Source organism: Euprymna scolopes, chromosome 27, assembly GCF_053919585.1.
Source record: "Euprymna scolopes isolate OS-2025 chromosome 27, ASM5391958v1, whole genome shotgun sequence".
NCBI lineage: Eukaryota > Metazoa > Mollusca > Cephalopoda > Sepiida > Sepiolidae > Euprymna > Euprymna scolopes.
The window spans coordinates 93789475-93809528 of NC_136508.1; the positions used below are offsets into that span (position 1 = coordinate 93789475).

At 21.3% G+C, this 20054-nt stretch overlaps 1 protein-coding gene across 1 annotated transcript in view; it reads left to right on the forward strand.

Annotated features, from left to right (window-relative positions):
- LOC145249003 (uncharacterized) overlaps positions 1-20054 on the forward strand; it is a 37922-nt gene that overhangs the window by 4854 nt on the left and 13014 nt on the right. The window contains exon 2 of the mRNA XM_080110857.1: positions 17887-17949. Coding sequence (XP_079966983.1) covers positions 17887-17949 — 63 coding nt within the window. The remainder of the gene's footprint in view (positions 1-17886; positions 17950-20054) is intronic.

Consider the following 20054-nt stretch of genomic DNA (forward strand, 5'->3'; position numbering starts at 1 on the left):
GCATAAAAGTTTGTCCCATTTCTTTATCTTGAAATAAACTCTAAGACCAAACCTTATTATATTTTTTGCAATAAAAGATCGTCAAAAAAAAAAAAAAAATCCCTGTATTATTTGTACTCACTGAGGGTTCTCACACAGAACATCATCAGAGATTACTCACTGACAACAATTGGTGGTGTTCCTTTGAATCTAGATGACAATAAGTTTCTCCAGATTTCCAGTACTCTCCACCTTTTGATAACCTCTTCAAATATCTTTGCATTATCGCAACAGCCTCTTTCCATTGAGTTCTCGATGGCAATGATCATTGGTCCGCACTGGAATTTGGGTGGTATAAGCCTTCTCAAGGTCAAAGTCCTCTTTGCACTCATCAAGTGGAAGTCTGGTTAGTGCTCTCTCTCCTCTGTCTTTCTATCCTCTTTGGCCTTTTATGACTATTTGATGTGGTGACAGTCGATACTGATACTATCATTTGCTATTATTTTTTGGTGGGGGGGGGGCATAGTTAATTTACAATTTTGCGGTTTCAGTTTTCTTGGTTTCAAGTACTGTTCCTCTATCTTTTTGTTTTACTTGTGTTGCAGTTTCCATATGTCCAATCAGTATTAGTAGCTCATGTGAGTTCGTTTCGACATTCCAGAGATTTCAGCTGTTTTCAGCATTACCGCTGAAAAAAAAATAATATATATATTCAGTCTCAGTGTTCTGTTATATAGACTGTTATATAGTCTCAGTCTTCCCTTGATTCCAATTTCTCCTAGTCTTGCTCCAGACAAAGCATGAAGTGACTTGTTGTAAAGAGCTAACAAGAATGGAAGTTTATCACAAAGCCAGGAGATGCCTATTGACCTTAGTCTTAAAAGGGCCAAGATTTTAGGTAGGAAGAAAACAGTCAGCAGGAAGGGAGTTCCATAAGCATGCAGTTCTTTGAAAGAAGCTTATGAAATCGAAAGCTGTATTACAATGTGACATCAAAACAGAGAATTGATGGAGACCACTAGACCAATAAGTCAAACGAGCTGGAACAAAGGAAGCAGGAAATAGATCAGACAATTCTGAAGAACACTTACCATATTAGTATTTATAGAAAAGACTGAGACTATCAACATCACGTCGGTGAAAGATAGGACACAAAGAATAGGAAAAGCTGGGGCCAATCCGATTACAGATATGTTTTTGCATCTTATCACGAGCCCTCAAATGAGATAAAGATTCACCAGTCCAAACGATACTTTTTACATGACCTTTTATAGACACAAATTATTTATTAATTTATTTATTGCGGGCTATTATCCTCATATTTTTTTAGTTGTTGTTTGTGAAACAATTAAAAAAAAAAAAGATGAGGATAATAGTCTGCAATAAATAAATTAATAAATAAAACTCATCTCAATAATGAATTCCTATTAAATAAATAAATTAATAAATAATACTCATCTCAATAATGAATTCCAATTAAATAAATAAATTAATAAATAATACTCATCTCAATAATGAATTCCAATTAAATGAATAAATTAATAAATAATACTCATCTCAATAATGAATTCCAATTAAATAAATAAATTAATAAATAATACTCATCTCAATAATGAATTCCAATTAAATGAATAAATTAATAAATAATACTCATCTCAATAATGAATTCCAATTAAATAAATAAATTAATAAATAATACTCATCTCAATAATGAATTCCTATTAAATAAATAAATTAATAAATAATACTCATCTCAATAATGAATTCCAATTAAATGAATAAATTAATAAATAATACTCATCTCAATAATGAATTCCAATTAAATAAATAAATTAATAAATAATACTCATCTCAATAATGAATTCCTATTAAATAAATAAATTAATAAATAATACTCATCTCAATAATGAATTCCAATTAAATAAATAAATTAATAAATAATACTCATCTCAATAATGAATTCCAATTAAATAAATAAATTAATAAATAATACTCATCTCAATAATGAATTCCAATTAAATAAATAAATTAATAAATAATACTCATCTCAATAATGAATTCCTATTAAATTAATAAATAATACTCATCTCAATAATGAATTACAATTAAATGAATAAATTAATAAATAATACTCATCTCAATAATGAATTCCAATTAAATAAATAAATTAATAAATAATACTCATCTCAATAATGAATTCCTATTAAATAAATAAATTAATAAATAATACTCATCTCAATAATGAATTCCTATTAAATAAATAAATTAATAAATAATACTCATCTCAATAATGAATTCCAATTAAATGAATAAATTAATAAATAATACTCATCTCAATAATGAATTCCAATTAAATAAATAAATTAATAAATAATACTCATCTCAATAATGAATTCCTATTAAATAAATAAATTAATAAATAATACTCATCTCAATAATGAATTCCAATTAAATGAATAAATTAATAAATAATACTCATCTCAATAATGAATTCCAATTAAATAAATAAATTAATAAATAATACTCATCTCAATAATGAATTCCTATTAAATAAATAAATTAATAAATAATACTCATCTCAATAATGAATTCCAATTAAATGAATAAATTAATAAATAATACTCATCTCAATAATGACTTCCAATTAAATAAATAAATTAATAAATAATACTCATCTCAATAATGAATTCCTATTAAATAAATAAATTAATAAATAATACTCATCTCAATAATGAATTCCAATTAAATAAATAAATTAATAAATAATACTCATCTCAATAATGAATTCCTATTAAATAAATAAATTAATAAATAATACTCATCTCAATAATGAATTCCTATTAAATAAATAAATTAATAAATAATACTCATCTCAATAATGAATTCCAATTAAATAAATAAATTAATAAATAAAACTCATATCAATAATGAATTCCAATTAAATAAATAAATTAATAAATAATACTCATCTCAATAATGAATTCCAATTAAATAAATAAATTAATAAATAATACTCATCTCAATAATGAATTCCTATTAAATAAATAAATTAATAAATAATACTCATCTCAATAATGAATTCCAATTAAATAAATAAATTAATAAATAAAACTCATATCAATAATGAATTCCAATTAAATAAATAAATTAATAAATAATACTCATCTCAATAATGAATTCCAATTAAATAAATAAATTAATAAATAATACTCATCTCAATAATGAATTCCTATTAAATAAATAAATTAATAAATAATACTCATCTCAATAATGAATTCCAATTAAATAAATAAATTAATAAATAAAACTCATATCAATAATGAATTCCAATTAAATAAATAAATTAATAAATAATACTCATCTCAATAATGAATTCCAATTAAATAAATAAATTAATAAATAATACTCATCTCAATAATGAATTCCTATTAAATAAATAAATTAATAAATAATACTCATCTCAATAATGAATTCCAATTAAATAAATAAATTAATAAATAATACTCATCTCAATAATGAATTCCAATTAAATAAATAAATTAATAAATAATACTCATCTCAATAATGAATTCCTATTAAATAAATAAATTAATAAATAATACTCATCTCAATAATGAATTCCTATTAAATAAATAAATTAATAAATAATACTCATCTCAATAATGAATTCCAATTAAATGAATAAATTAATAAATAATACTCATCTCAATAATGAATTCCAATTAAATAAATAAATTAATAAATAATACTCATCTCAATAATGAATTCTTATTAAATAAATAAATTAATAAATAATACTCATCTCAATAATGAATTCCAATTAAATGAATAAATTAATAAATAATACTCATCTCAATAATGAATTCCAATTAAATAAATAAATTAATAAATAATACTCATCTCAATAATGAATTCCTATTAAATAAATAAATTAATAAATAATACTCATCTCAATAATGAATTCCTATTAAATAAATAAATTAATAAATAATACTCATCTCAATAATGAATTCCAATTAAATGAATAAATTAATAAATAATACTCATCTCAATAATGAATTCCAATTAAATAAATAAATTAATAAATAATACTCATCTCAATAATGAATTCCTATTAAATAAATAAATTAATAAATAATACTCATCTCAATAATGAATTCCAATTAAATGAATAAATTAATAAATAATACTCATCTCAATAATGAATTCCAATTAAATAAATAAATTAATAAATAATACTCATCTCAATAATGAATTCCTATTAAATAAATAAATTAATAAATAATACTCATCTCAATAATGAATTCCAATTAAATGAATAAATTAATAAATAATACTCATCTCAATAATGAATTCCAATTAAATAAATAAATTAATAAATAATACTCATCTCAATAATGAATTCCTATTAAATAAATAAATTAATAAATAATACTCATCTCAATAATGAATTCCAATTAAATGAATAAATTAATAAATAATACTCATCTCAATAATGAATTCCAATTAAATAAATAAATTAATAAATAATACTCATCTCAATAATGAATTCCTATTAAATAAATAAATTAATAAATAATACTCATCTCAATAATGAATTCCAATTAAATAAATAAATTAATAAATAATACTCATCTCAATAATGAATTCCTATTAAATAAATAAATTAATAAATAATACTCATCTCAATAATGAATTCCTATTAAATAAATAAATTAATAAATAATACTCATCTCAATAATGAATTCCAATTAAATAAATAAATTAATAAATAATACTCATCTCAATAATGAAGTCCTATTAAATAAATAAATTAATAAATAATACTCATCTCAATAATGAATTCCTATTAAATAAATAAATTAATAAATAATACTCATCTCAATAATGAATTCCTATTAAATAAATAAATTAATAAATAATACTCATCTCAATAATGAATTCCTATTAAATAAATAAATTAATAAATAATACTCATCTCAATAATGAATTCCAATTAAATAAATAAATTAATAAATAATACTCATCTCAATAATGAATTCCAATTAAATAAATAAATTAATAAATAATACTCATCTCAATAATGAATTCCTATTAAATAAATAAATTAATAAATAATACTCATCTCAATAATGAATTCCAATTAAATAAATAAATTAATAAATAATACTCATCTCAATAATGAAGTCCTATTAAATAAATAAATTAACAAATAATACTCATCTCAATAATGAATTCCTATTAAATAAATAAATTAATAAATAAAACTCATCTCAATAATGAATTCCTATTAAATAAATAAATTAATAAATAATACTCATCCCAATAATGAACTCCTATTAAATAAATAAATTAATAAATAAAACTCATCTCAATAATGAATTCCAATTAAATAAATAAATTAATAAATAATACTCATCTCAATAATGAATTCCTATTAAATAAATAAATTAATAAATAATACTCATCCCAATAATGAACTCCTATTAAATAAATAAATTAATAAATAATACTCATCCCAATAATGAACTCCTATTAAATAAATAAATTAATAAATAATACTCATCTCAATAATGAATTCCAATTAAATAAATAAATTAATAAATAATACTCATCTCAATAATGAACTCCTATTAAATAAATAAATTAATAAATAAAACTCATCTCAATAATGAATTCCAATTAAATAAATAAATTAATAAATAAAACTCATCTCAATAATGAATTCCTATTAAATAAATAAATTAATAAATAAAACTCATCTCAATAATGAATTCCTATTAAATAAATAAATTAATAAATAATACTCATCTCAATAATGAATTCCTATTAAATAAATAAATTAATAAATAAAACTCATCTCAATAATGAATTCCTATTAAATAAATAAATTAATAAATAATACTCATCTCAATAATGAATTCCTATTAAATAAATAAATTAATAAATAATACTCATCTCAATAATGAATTCCTATTAAATAAATAAATTAATAAATAATACTCATCTCAATAATGAATTCCTATTAAATAAATAAATTAATAAATAATACTCACCTCAATAATGAATTCCTATTAAATAAATAAATTAATAAATAATACTCATCTCAATAATGAACTCCTATTAAATAAATAAATTAATAAATAATACTCATCTCAATAATGAACTCCTATTAAATAAATAAATTAATAAATAAAACTCATCTCAATAATGAATTCCAATTAAATAAATAAATTAATAAATAAAACTCATCTCAATAATGAATTCCTATTAAATAAATAAATTAATAAATAAAACTCATCTCAATAATGAACTCCTATTAAATAAATAAATTAATAAATAAAACTCATCTCAATAATGAATTCCTATTAAATAAATAAATTAATAAATAAAACTCATCTCAATAATGAACTCCTATTAAATAAATAAATTAATAAATAAAACTCATCTCAATAATGAATTCCTATTAAATAAATAAATTAATAAATAAAACTCATCTCAATAATGAACTCCTATTAAATAAATAAATTAATAAATAAAACTCATCTCAATAATGAATTCCTATTAAATAAATAAATTAATAAATAAAACTCATCTCAATAATGAACTCCTATTAAATAAATAAATTAATAAATAAAACTCATCTCAATAATGAATTCCTATTAAATAAATAAATTAATAAATAATACTCATCTCAATAATGAATTCCTATTAAATAAAAAAATTAATAAATAATACTCATCTCAATAATGAATTCCTATTAAATAAATAAATTAATAAATAATACTCATCTCAATAATGAATTCCTATTAAATAAATAAATTAATAAATAATACTCATCTCAATAATGAATTCCTATTAAATAAATAAATTAATAAATAATACTCATCTCAATAATGAATTCCAATTAAATAAATAAATTAATAAATAATACTCATCTCAATAATGCATTCCTATTAAATAAATAAATTAATAAATAATACTCATCTCAATAATGAATTCCTATTAAATAAATAAACTAATAAATAATACTCATCTCAATAATGAATTCCTATTAAATAAATAAATTAATAAATAATACTCATCTCAATAATGAATTCCAATTAAATAAATAAATTAATAAATAATACTCATCTCAATAATGAACTCCTATTCAATAAATAAATTAATAAATAAAACTCATCTCAATAATGAATTCCTATTAAATAAATAAATTAATAAATAATACTCATCTCAATAATGAATTCCTATTAAATAAATAAATTAATAAATAATACTCATCTCAATAATGAATTCCTATTAAATAAATAAATTAATAAATAATACTCATCTCAATAATGAATTCCTATTAAATAAATAAATTAATAAATAATACTCATCTCAATAATGAATTCCAATTAAATAAATAAATTAATAAATAATACTCATCTCAATAATGAATTCCTATTAAATAAATAAATTAATAAATAATACTCATCTCAATAATGAATTCCTATTAAATAAATAAATTAATAAATAATACTCATCTCAATAATGAATTCCAATTAAATAAATAAATTAATAAATAATACTCATCTCAATAATGAACTCCTATTCAATAAATAAATTAATAAATAATACTCATCTCAATAATGAACTCCTATTAAATAAATAAATTAATAAATAATACTCATCTCAATAATGAATTCCTATTAAATAAATAAATTAATAAATAATACTCATCTCAATAATGAATTCCTATTAAATAAATAAATTAATAAATAATACTCATCTCAATAATGAATTCCTATTAAATAAATAAATTAATAAATAATACTCATCTCAATAATGAATTCCTATTAAATAAATAAATTAATAAATAATACTCATCTCAATAATGAATTCCTATTAAATAAATAAATTAATAAATAATACTCATCTCAATAATGAAGTCCTATTAAATAAATAAATTAATAAATAATACTCATCTCAATAATGAATTCCTATTAAATAAATAAATTAATAAATAATACTCATCTCAATAATGAATTCCTATTAAATAAATAAATTAATAAATAATACTCATCTCAATAATGAACTCCTATTAAATAAATAAATTAATAAATAATACTCATCTCAATAATGAACTCCTATTAAATAAATAAATTAATAAATAAAACTCATCTCAATAATGAATTCCAATTAAATAAATAAATTAATAAATAAAACTCATCTCAATAATGAATTCCTATTAAATAAATAAATTAATAAATAAAACTCATCTCAATAATGAACTCCTATTAAATAAATAAATTAATAAATAAAACTCATCTCAATAATGAATTCCTATTAAATAAATAAATTAATAAATAAAACTCATCTCAATAATGAACTCCTATTAAATAAATAAATTAATAAATAAAACTCATCTCAATAATGAATTCCTATTAAATAAATAAATTAATAAATAAAACTCATCTCAATAATGAACTCCTATTAAATAAATAAATTAATAAATAAAACTCATCTCAATAATGAATTCCTATTAAATAAATAAATTAATAAATAAAACTCATCTCAATAATGAACTCCTATTAAATAAATAAATTAATAAATAAAACTCATCTCAATAATGAATTCCTATTAAATAAAGAAATTAATAAATAATACTCATCTCAATAATGAATTCCTATTAAATAAAAAAATTAATAAATAATACTCATCTCAATAATGAATTCCTATTAAATAAATAAATTAATAAATAATACTCATCTCAATAATGAATTCCTATTAAATAAATAAATTAATAAATAAAACTCATCTCAATAATGAATTCCTATTAAATAAATAAATTAATAAATAATACTCATCTCAATAATGAATTCCAATTAAATAAATAAATTAATAAATAATACTCATCTCAATAATGCATTCCTATTAAATAAATAAATTAATAAATAATACTCATCTCAATAATGAATTCCTATTAAATAAATAAACTAATAAATAATACTCATCTCAATAATGAATTCCTATTAAATAAATAAATTAATAAATAATACTCATCTCAATAATGAATTCCTATTAAATAAATAAATTAATAAATAATACTCATCTCAATAATGAACTCCTATTCAATAAATAAATTAATAAATAAAACTCATCTCAATAATGAATTCCTATTAAATAAATAAATTAATAAATAATACTCATCTCAATAATGAATTCCTATTAAATAAATAAATTAATAAATAATACTCATCTCAATAATGAATTCCTATTAAATAAAAAAATTAATAAATAATACTCATCTCAATAATGAATTCCTATTAAATAAATAAATTAATAAATAATACTCATCTCAATAATGAATTCCTATTAAATAAATAAATTAATAAATAATACTCATCTCAATAATGAATTCCTATTAAATAAATAAATTAATAAATAATACTCATCTCAATAATGAATTCCAATTAAATAAATAAATTAATAAATAATACTCATCTCAATAATGCATTCCTATTAAATAAATAAATTAATAAATAATACTCATCTCAATAATGAATTCCTATTAAATAAATAAACTAATAAATAATACTCATCTCAATAATGAATTCCTATTAAATAAATAAATTAATAAATAATACTCATCTCAATAATGAATTCCTATTAAATAAATAAAATAATAAATAATACTCATCTCAATAATGAACTCCTATTCAATAAATAAATTAATAAATAAAACTCATCTCAATAATGAATTCCTATTAAATAAATAAATTAATAAATAATACTCATCTCAATAATGAATTCCTATTAAATAAATAAATTAATAAATAATACTCATCTCAATAATGAATTCCTATTAAATAAATAAATTAATAAATAATACTCATCTCAATAATGAATTCCTATTAAATAAATAAATTAATAAATAATACTCATCTCAAAAATGAATTCCAATTAAATAAATAAATTAATAAATAATACTCATCTCAATAATGAATTCCTATTAAATAAATAAATTAATAAATAATACTCATCTCAATAATGAATTCCTATTAAATAAATAAATTAATAAATAATACTCATCTCAATAATGAATTCCAATTAAATAAATAAATTAATAAATAATACTCATCTCAATAATGAACTCCTATTTAATAAATAAATTAATAAATAAAACTCATCTCAATAATGAATTCCTATTAAATAAATAAATTAATAAATAATACTCATCTCAATAATGAATTCCTATTAAATAAATAAATTAATAAATAATACTCATCTCAATAATGAATTCCTATTAAATAAATAAATTAATAAATAATACTCATCTCAATAATGAATTCCTATTAAATAAATAAATTAATAAATAATACTCATCTCAATAATGAATTCCAATTAAATAAATAAATTAATAAATAATACTCATCTCAATAATGAATTCCTATTAAATAAATAAATTAATAAATAATACTCATCTCAATAATGAATTCCTATTAAATAAATAAATTAATAAATAATACTCATCTCAATAATGAATTCCAATTAAATAAATAAATTAATAAATAATACTCATCTCAATAATGAACTCCTATTCAATAAATAAATTAATAAATAATACTCATCTCAATAATGAACTCCTATTAAATAAATAAATTAATAAATAATACTCATCTCAATAATGAATTCCTATTAAATAAATAAATTAATAAATAATACTCATCTCAATAATGAATTCCTATTAAATAAATAAATTAATAAATAATACTCATCTCAATAATGAATTCCTATTAAATAAATAAATTAATAAATAATACTCATCTCAATAATGAATTCCTATTAAATAAATAAATTAATAAATAATACTCATCTCAATAATGAATTCCTATTAAATAAATAAATTAATAAATAATACTCATCTCAATAATGAAGTCCTATTAAATAAATAAATTAATAAATAATACTCATCTCAATAATGAATTCCTATTAAATAAATAAATTAATAAATAATACTCATCTCAATAATGAATTCCTATTAAATAAATAAATTAATAAATAATACTCATCTCAATAATGAACTCCTATTAAATAAATAAATTAATAAATAATACTCATCTCAATAATGAACTCCTATTAAATAAATAAATTAATAAATAAAACTCATCTCAATAATGAATTCCAATTAAATAAATAAATTAATAAATAAAACTCATCTCAATAATGAATTCCTATTAAATAAATAAATTAATAAATAAAACTCATCTCAATAATGAACTCCTATTAAATAAATAAATTAATAAATAAAACTCATCTCAATAATGAATTCCTATTAAATAAATAAATTAATAAATAAAACTCATCTCAATAATGAACTCCTATTAAATAAATAAATTAATAAATAAAACTCATCTCAATAATGAATTCCTATTAAATAAATAAATTAATAAATAAAACTCATCTCAATAATGAACTCCTATTAAATAAATAAATTAATAAATAAAACTCATCTCAATAATGAATTCCTATTAAATAAATAAATTAATAAATAAAACTCATCTCAATAATGAACTCCTATTAAATAAATAAATTAATAAATAAAACTCATCTCAATAATGAATTCCTATTAAATAAATAAATTAATAAATAATACTCATCTCAATAATGAATTCCTATTAAATAAAAAAATTAATAAATAATACTCATCTCAATAATGAATTCCTATTAAATAAATAAATTAATAAATAATACTCATCTCAATAATGAATTCCTATTAAATAAATAAATTAATAAATAATACTCATCTCAATAATGAATTCCTATTAAATAAATAAATTAATAAATAATACTCATCTCAATAATGAATTCCAATTAAATAAATAAATTAATAAATAATACTCATCTCAATAATGCATTCCTATTAAATAAATAAATTAATAAATAATACTCATCTCAATAATGAATTCCTATTAAATAAATAAACTAATAAATAATACTCATCTCAATAATGAATTCCTATTAAATAAATAAATTAATAAATAATACTCATCTCAATAATGAATTCCTATTAAATAAATAAATTAATAAATAATACTCATCTCAATAATGAACTCCTATTCAATAAATAAATTAATAAATAAAACTCATCTCAATAATGAATTCCTATTAAATAAATAAATTAATAAATAATACTCATCTCAATAATGAATTCCTATTAAATAAATAAATTAATAAATAATACTCATCTCAATAATGAATTCCTATTAAATAAATAAATTAATAAATAATACTCATCTCAATAATGAATTCCTATTAAATAAATAAATTAATAAATAATACTCATCTCAATAATGAATTCCAATTAAATAAATAAATTAATAAATAATACTCATCTCAATAATGAATTCCTATTAAATAAATAAATTAATAAATAATACTCATCTCAATAATGAATTCCTATTAAATAAATAAATTAATAAATAATACTCATCTCAATAATGAATTCCAATTAAATAAATAAATTAATAAATAATACTCATCTCAATAATGAACTCCTATTCAATAAATAAATTAATAAATAAAACTCATCTCAATAATGAATTCCTATTAAATAAATAAATTAATAAATAATACTCATCTCAATAATGAATTCCTATTAAATAAATAAATTAATAAATAATACTCATCTCAATAATGAATTCCTATTAAATAAATAAATTAATAAATAAAACTCATCTCAATAATGAATTCCTATTAAATAAATAAATTAATAAATAATACTCATCTCAATAATGAATTCCAATTAAATAAATAAATTAATAAATAATACTCATCTCAATAATGAATTCCTATTAAATAAATAAATTAATAAATAATACTCATCTCAATAATGAATTCCTATTAAATAAATAAATTAATAAATAATACTCATCTCAATAATGAATTCCAATTAAATAAATAAATTAATAAATAATACTCATCTTAATAATGAACTCCTATTCAATAAATAAATTAATAAATAATACTCATCTCAATAATGAACTCCTATTAAATAAATAAATTAATAAATAATACTCATCTCAATAATGAATTCCTATTAAATAAATAAATTAATAAATAATACTCATCTCAATAATGAATTCCTATTAAATAAATAAATTAATAAATAATACTCATCTCAATAATGAATTCCTATTAAATAAATAAATTAATAAATAATACTCATCTCAATAATGAATTCCTATTAAATAAATAAATTAATAAATAATACTCATCTCAATAATGAACTCCTATTAAATAAATAAATTAATAAATAATACTCATCTCAATAATGAACTCCTATTAAATAAATAAATTAATAAATAATACTCATCTCAATAATGAATTCCTATTAAATAAATAAATTAATAAATAATACTCATCTCAATAATGAACTCCTATTAAATAAATAAATTATTAAATAATACTCATCTCAATAATGAATTCCTATTAAATAAATAAATTAATAAATAATACTCATCTCAATAATGAATTCCTATTAAATAAATAAATTAATAAATAAAACTCATATCAATAAGGAATGCCTATTAAATAAATAAATTAATAAATAATACTCATCTCAATAATGAATTCCTATTAAATAAATAAATTAATAAATAATACTCATCTCAATAATGAATTCCTATTAAATAAATAAATTAATAAAACTCATTTCAATAATAAATTCCTATTAAATAAATAAATTAATAAATAATACTCATCTCAATAATAAATTCCTATTAAATAAATAATATACAAATGATTTATGTTATTTTGATTAATCAGACTATTATTCTCATCTTGGGTGTTATTGGCACAACGTTTCGGTTGCTCCAACCTGCGACCTTCTTCAGGTGTTGAAAACATGTTTCTTTTTCTCTACTAAGGAAAAGAGGGTTGGCTCAGCATTACAAGAATTCGAACCGTTGGTTTGAGGGTGGGGTCGTAGATCATAAAGAAAGTTCAATCTTCAGGATATTTAAAAAGAAAAAAAAATATGCATGGATATCAATCCTCTGTTTCGTAAAACATTTTTTCACTGATATTAACAATTAGTATAGATATTCCGAAAAATTGAGTCATAGAAAAAACCTTTAAAAAATATAAAAAATTCAGAATTACAAACGATTTATTTAAGTGACTTGTACTGTTTGGATGTAGAAAGGAATAGAAAAGCAATAAAGTTTGGTTGCTGACAGTTTTCTTGGAGCTGCAAGAAAAGATAGGTTTGTCTGGTGATGGAGGCAGTTATATTGTGGGTATTCTAGAAAATGCCAAGCACTTAATCATGGGCGATTGTGTATAGAAAAATGTTTGAATGGCAAAACAATGTTATCAATACAAATAAGAGATAAAATATTTTCTACATAATGTTGGAATTTTTAACATAAACAAAAATTTAGGATAATAGAAAAACAAAATAAAGAGGACTTAGTCGTAACGTCAGATAACGAACAGAGAGGGAGAATGGAATATAGACAGGCAGAGTTGGACAGACAAGGCGTAGTCAGCTAGTGATCCAATTAGATAGTGGACGGATAATGCTCCCTGTACACCATGGAAGATATCGGGTGCAGGAAATAGCCAGGATATAAAAACAAGGAAAAGTGTGCAACTCCAAGGTCGAGGAACATTAGGAAATAAAATTTGAATGAAAATATTACCTGAGTCTCGATGATGGTTCCTTAGGATGAATTTTCATTACAGACCCATTGATCAAGACTAACCGATGGACGAAGGTATGTTCCCCCCTTTCAGTCAGATGTAAACCCCACAGAAACTGTTATTCATCATTTGGTTAAAGAACTGTTTGTATGCTATTGTCTCGTCAATGAAGTGTGTTTGAATCTGTTATACACATACTCGAATCCATGAAGACTTATGTACACCCATACATCACAGATGAGACAATGCTGCTATATATATACTGGGTGGCCCATAAGTCACTTTACAATTTGAAAAATAAAAACAACTTTTTCTTAAATAACTGTATTCAATTAATTTTTTTTATTACACTTTATTTTTTTATTTATTTATTTATTTTTTTACATAGGTATCAGCACTTATCAAGGCCAAGAGGCCACTTGAGGATAAGAGTTAAAGAGTGTACAGTAGAAATTGGACAATATAGTAATTGTTAATAATGGAAATTCGGTAAATTTGTTAACTTATATGGAACGGTTCATCAAAAATTTGTTTACATTAGACTTGAAGACAACCGTATTGCAGTCAGCTGGAAAGCAGGAAAACGTTTCGAGAGTGGAAATTTGTTCTTACTAAATTATGGAATATAATGTCTCTTAAGTAGCCACCATTCTCCATTTCACAAAGTCGAGCTCTTTCTAAGCTATTCTCAATGACAGTTTTTAATATCAGAGGTTGTAGAAAGAGAATTCCCTGTCATATGTTTGCCTTAAGTTCTAGGATTCTTTAAAAGTCTGGTGCTGTCAAATCAGGTGAACGTGGAGGCCATTCAAAATTGGAATTTTGAGAGATTTTCCAATCCTGAAACATCACAGTTAACAACTACATTGTGGCACTAGCTGAATAGGCAGGTGCTCCATCTTGTTGCCACGAATACTCTGACATGTATGCTGAGATTGAACAAAGTTCACTAGCATATCTCTATAGCTCTCAGCAGTTACAGTCACAGCATTTTCATTTGCATCTTCAAAGAAGAAGGGTCCAATAACCCTTCCTGAGGTTACTCTACACCATACTGCGACTTTAACTGGGTGCATTGGACTAGCATGAACTTGGCATGGATTTTAGGTGCCTCATAATCTGGTATTCTGCTTATTGACATTCATTTGATTGATTCATTTTCTTCCTTCGTTAAAACTATAAACATATATATATATATATATATATATATATATATATATATATATATATATATATATATATATATATATATATAAATATAATGCTATGTAATGTTTAAATTTAATGTTTACTTTTAATTTTGCCTTTATTTTTATTTTATTTATTTTATCCTATTCTTCTTAATATTAAATGTTTTTTTGTTTTTTTTTTCATATTTAATTTTACATCTAATTTATGTCCAACCTTATCATTACTACTATTATTATAATTGTCATTACTATTATCTTTCGTACTATTATAATTACCCTACTATTATTTGGTATGTTTTACCACTCTCATAAGTAGCTATGGTTCCCTTACTCCCCCATTTTAACATCAATATGTATACTTAACCTCTTACATCAAGTTATTCGCACTCATAGTCATTGCCACCCTAATCTCCAACCGCCCCCTTATGATCATACTCCATATATCATAACAGTAGAAACTTATAAATATATTGCAACATATTACCTTTCAGTTTTACATCCTTACATAACCCCCCCACCCACCATATTAATAAAAAATTACCCGCTCCATAAAAAATAGACACCCTATAAACCGTTAAAATAAATCACCACACAGCAGCAATACACCCCCTATTCAACCATAACACATTTACTCCTTAATCTCAATACAATGTTAAAGACAATTTATATTCTTATATATCATACTATATATGATAAGCTTCTCCTTATTTATTTAGGATTCATTAAAGCTTCCCCCTACACTCTATAATTCCTCTTAATCTTTTTCATCCCTAACGAATCTTACGCTAGACACCGCATCTCCACCATGCTACCTAGCACCTTCTCTACTCTTCTGATGAGAAGCGTTAGGCTTCGAAATGCCCTGGCATAAAGAGTCCCTTCTATCCCCCAAATTTTGCTTGTATTCCATTATTCAATAAATGATCCACTCTATATCTACCTATATATAGTTTTGTGTCTTCATTTCGTTCTCTTGTTGTCCTATTGTATAAGCTCCAATAATTATTGTTGAGCTTGGCATTATCCGGATAAGTCTCCTTTTGTGGAATTGACCTTCATCTTTTCTCTTTTAATTAAAGCTATATATATATATATATATATATATATATATATATATATATATATATATATATATATATATATATATATATATAGTGCAAAATTTTGTTGAAAATTCAAAGATTCACGTTTTCTTTTTTATAACCTTCATTTATTTCCTGGATTTTTCCATTACAGCTGTTTCATTAATGAGTGGCAATTTTACGATTTATGTTTCCGTAAAAATATCCTGTCCCCACCAACTTCTTCAGATGTTTATCCATTAGATTTTTACAACAAATGGTATATTTTTAACATGCTGGACATCGTATTCGGGTAAAAAGATTTCCACAGCCATGCTTCCTCACTTCCTCCATCTTTTGGTGTTATGTAAAGATAATATATATATATATTTATACTTATAAAGTGATGGTTATGTAGTTCCAACGAAAGAAAAAAATGTATATTTAAAAGAGTGTAGCCATCAACAATTGTGGGTTTTTCAGATTTTTATCATTTTTTATTTTTTATTTTTATCTTATTTATTTATTTTTTAAATAAAGAATGATAGAAATCTGAAAAAGCCACAATTGTTGATGCCTACACTCTTTTAAATATATATATATATATATATATATATATATATATATATATATATATATATATATATATATATATATATATATATATTATATTACTAATAAAGCTAGAAATGGCTTCTGTTGCCGGGTTCGAATCTATTGACTGGTGTCAATCATGACACCTTGCACTGATGATTCATTTTAAACTTATTAGGGTCTGTATTTCTTTTGCTCATTTCCACTAGTTACTCTTTCCCCGAGAAATTTGCCATAAATGCTTTTTTCTCCTTTTTTTTCTTTCCTTTTTGTTACCATGAAAAACAATGTATCAACGTTGACCAACGACTGTTTTATTGCTTTCGTTAATTCTTACTATCTTGTTTTTTTTTCTTTTTTTTTTTTTTTGTCAGTATGAAGGTGCCTTCAAATCAAATCATCTGCAGAATTGGGAAATCCCGAAGACCAAAGTTGAGGTAAAACAAATTTGACCTATTTTAATATTTGACGTTTTTTAATATTTGACCTATTTTAATATTTGACATATTTTTTAATATTGACGTTTTTTAATATTTGACGTTTTTTAATATTTGACCTATTTTAATATTCGACCTATTTTAATATTTGGCATATTTTAATATTTTACCTATTTTAATATTTTACCTATTTTAATATTTGGCATATTTTAATATTTTACCTATTTTAATATTTGACGTTTTTTAATATTTGACCTATATTTGACGTTTTTTAATATTCGACCTATTTTAATATTTGGCATATTTTAATATTTGACCTATTTTAATATTCGACCTATTTTAATATTTGGCATATTTTAATATTTTACCTATTTTAATATTTGACGTTTTTTAATATTTGACATTTTTTAATATTTGACGTTTTTTAATATTTGACGTTTTTTAATATTTGACGTTTTTTAATATTTGACGTTTTTTAATATTTGACGTTTTTTAATATTCGACCTATTTTAATATTTGGCATATTTTAATATTTGACCTATTTTAATATTTTACTTATTTTAATATTTTACTTATTTTAATATTTGACGTTTTTTAATATTTTACCTATTTTAATATTTGGCATATTTTAATATTTGACCTATTTTAATATTTGACCTATTTTAATATTCGACCTAATTTAATATTTGGCATTTTTTAATATTTGACATTTTTTAACATTTAACATATCTTAATATTTGACATATTTTAATATTTGATATATTTTAATATTTAATATAGCAAAATATTTTTGATATATAAAATGACATAATATTTCTATTATTATTATTTATTCATTAGGTTTAGTCACATTAATTAATTTTAATTTAATTAATTAAGATTTCTCTTTGATAACAACTTGTGATGTTCTCTGGCGTCTGAGTGGCAACAGGTTTCCCCAGATTTCCAGTACTCTCCACCTCTTTCGATAACCTTTGCAAAAGAATTTGCATGATCGAAACAGCCACTTACCATTGATTTTTCATTGGCAGCGACCATTGGTCTTCACTGGAATTTGGTAGCAAAAAGCCTCCCCCACATCTGCATGAATCCCAAAGAGCAAAATTGAGGTAAAACACACTTCGTTGATCTGTACCCTCAAACGTCGGATTTGCATTTTGAAGGTGCTGGCAATGGTCCTGTTGTCATAACTTGGATTGGTAGAGAGCATGAGGTGTATAGTAGTGCATCTCCAATCTCGCTTGTTGAACATTGTGTCACTTTCGAACATGATAAAAGGCTCCTATCGCTCTTGGGATTTGTACACAACTGCTCAACTAGTAGATAGTCTGCAACAAGAAAAGAAAACCAGTTTTCATCAAACAGAAATGGAATCATGTCGTCTTTTCTATGGTGACAATGTTATTGTTCGACTCTGTATGCAAACAATGTGTTGAGTATCTTCGACAATAGAAAAAAAAGGATAGAAAGTCAATCTGTATGGTGTGAACCAAAAAACCATTCTGATGACATTTCTGTGCAGTCAAAACGAAAGGAATCAACAGGAAGAACAGGAATTCGTTGGTTTATCCAAACCTCAAATCTACTGTAGGACTGACCTGAGTCATCTCTTAAAGCCAAGAAGTAGGACGAAAATAATACCATTCCCCCAAAATAATAGTTTCTTAGCCTTTCTCTTTCTTTCTTTTTTTGCTTAGCAACTAGCAGGGGTCAGATCGAAAAGTAGGTTGTGATTGAGTTAGTTGTCAACTTGCGTATTAAAAGACTTTTCCTCACCTCTCTCTCCTACTCCTATACTGTTTCTCTCTCTCTCTTTCTCTCTCTCTCTCTCTCTCTCTCTCTTTCTTCTTAACCTAGCCCCAGCCAGCATGGCAGGCAAGTAGCAGTACACATTTAGCCACCAAACTAACACGACGCACGTTGCTGGCCAACTTTATTAACAAGAGATGTACTCTCTCCAACATGTAAAAAAAGCAAATGAAGTTCTTTCTTTTTAAGGTTAACATTGGTATTACTTTTATCATTCCAACTGCCACTAATAAAGACAAGTGCCAGCCAGCGTTGTACTACAATTAGGCCAATTCTACGCTGCAATGAAATTTCTG